Source organism: Tachyglossus aculeatus, unplaced genomic scaffold (assembly GCF_015852505.1).
Source record: "Tachyglossus aculeatus isolate mTacAcu1 unplaced genomic scaffold, mTacAcu1.pri SUPER_32, whole genome shotgun sequence".
Lineage (NCBI taxonomy): Eukaryota > Metazoa > Chordata > Mammalia > Monotremata > Tachyglossidae > Tachyglossus > Tachyglossus aculeatus.
The window spans coordinates 1091507-1093039 of record NW_024044838.1 but is presented as its reverse complement, the minus strand read 5'-3'; the positions used below and the strand labels follow the sequence as shown (position 1 = coordinate 1093039).

Below are 1533 nucleotides of genomic sequence, written 5' to 3'. Positions count from 1 at the left end.
TCTGTTAGAGAACCATTATGAGAAGCAGCATGATGTGGTGGATAGAGCACGCGCTGGGGAGTCAGAGTTCATGGGTTCTAATCCCATCCCTGCCACTTGTTTACTGTGGGTCCTTGGGAAAGTCCCTTCACTTCTCTGTGCCTCAGTTACCTCATCTGTAAAATGGGACTGAAACTGTGAGCCCCACGTGGGACCGAGACTATGCCCAACCCGATTTGCTTGTATCTACCCCGGTGCATAGTACAGTTACTGGCACACAGTAAACACTTATTATTGTTATCGTTATTATTATTATTATGGGCATAACATCCTCCCTAGAGCAGCTTTCATAGCCTTATTCCTCAAGCTGTAGATGACAGGGTTCAAAGCCGGGGGCACCATGGAATAGAAAATGGACAGAAGCAAGTCTAGACCTGATGGACAATTGGAGGATGGAATTAAATATTCAGAAACACTCAGGGAGATGAAGAAAGTCACGACGATGATATGGGGCAGGCAGGTGGAGAAGGCTTTGGACCGGCCCTCGACCGACGGCATCCTCAGCACAGCCAAGAAGATACAGATGTATGAGGCGATTATGTATGCGAAACAGACGGCAAAGGAACTGGCAGACAGAACAACGAGTGAATATTCACGTATGTTTCCTTGGGGACCAGAGAGCTTCAGAAGCTGGGGGATTTCACAGAAGAACTGGTGGATCACGTTGGGCCCAGAGAAAGGTTCAGAGAAAGTGGCGACCGTGTGCACGAGGCCGGAGAGGCCTCCGCTGAGCCAGGAGGCGGCTGACATCTTCCCACAAGCCCCTCTGTTCATGACAACCTCATAGTGCAAGGGGTGACAGATGGCAACGTAGCGATCGTAGGACATCACTGTGAGCAGGGCCACCTCAGAGACAAAAGCCAAAACAAAGAAAAATACTTGCAGAACACATCCCTGGAAAGAAATGGAGTTGTTGTTGGTCACTGAATTGAAGAAAGATTTGGGGACTGTGACGGAGATGAGGCAGAGGTCGAGGACGGACAGGTTCCTGAGGAAGAAGTACATTGGCGTGTGAAGGCTCCGATCGAGGGTGGTGACGGCGACGATAAGGAGATTCCCTGTCAGGGCCGCCAGGTAGACCAGCAGGAACAGTGTGGCATGAACCAGCTGCAGCTCCCGGACCTCAGAGAAACCCAGGAGCAGGAATTCCATCATCTCGGTGCCATTGGCCATCTGAGTGAAAGGAAAGTTTGGAGGAAACTTCTGTTTTGAAACAAACAAGTACACATAGTTTAATGAATGTCTGAAAACAGTTGTGACAAAGGTACCCATGTGGACAAAAACTGCAAGAAATCACAGGGGTTTTTGACAAGGTTTGTCTCTCAATTTCGCCTTCCCATAACTCTCCTGATTAACCAGTTATTCTTCTTGGTCTCCTGGAGTGTAATACCTCTGGTCTCAGAGACCTAGCACCTCAGAGTCCTAGCACTAATAATAATAATAAAAATAATAATTGTGATATTTGTGAAGTGTTTACTATGTGTCAAGCACAGT

At 47.9% G+C, this 1533-nt stretch overlaps 1 protein-coding gene across 1 annotated transcript; it reads right to left on the bottom strand.

Annotated features, from left to right (window-relative positions):
• Window positions 1-294: 294 nt before the first annotated feature.
• On the bottom strand, window positions 295-1212 carry LOC119921880 (olfactory receptor 14J1-like). Its single transcript, XM_038741870.1, has one exon. It carries the CDS (start codon window positions 1210-1212, stop codon window positions 295-297), a length of 918 nt encoding a protein of 305 aa, XP_038597798.1.
• Window positions 1213-1533: the final 321 nt, after the last annotated feature.

Excerpts from the sequence above, each read along its gene's own strand:
- LOC119921880 (XM_038741870.1), bottom strand. The coding sequence starts at position 1,212 with ATGGCCAATGGCACCGAGATGATGGAATTCCTGCTCCTGGGTTTCTCT.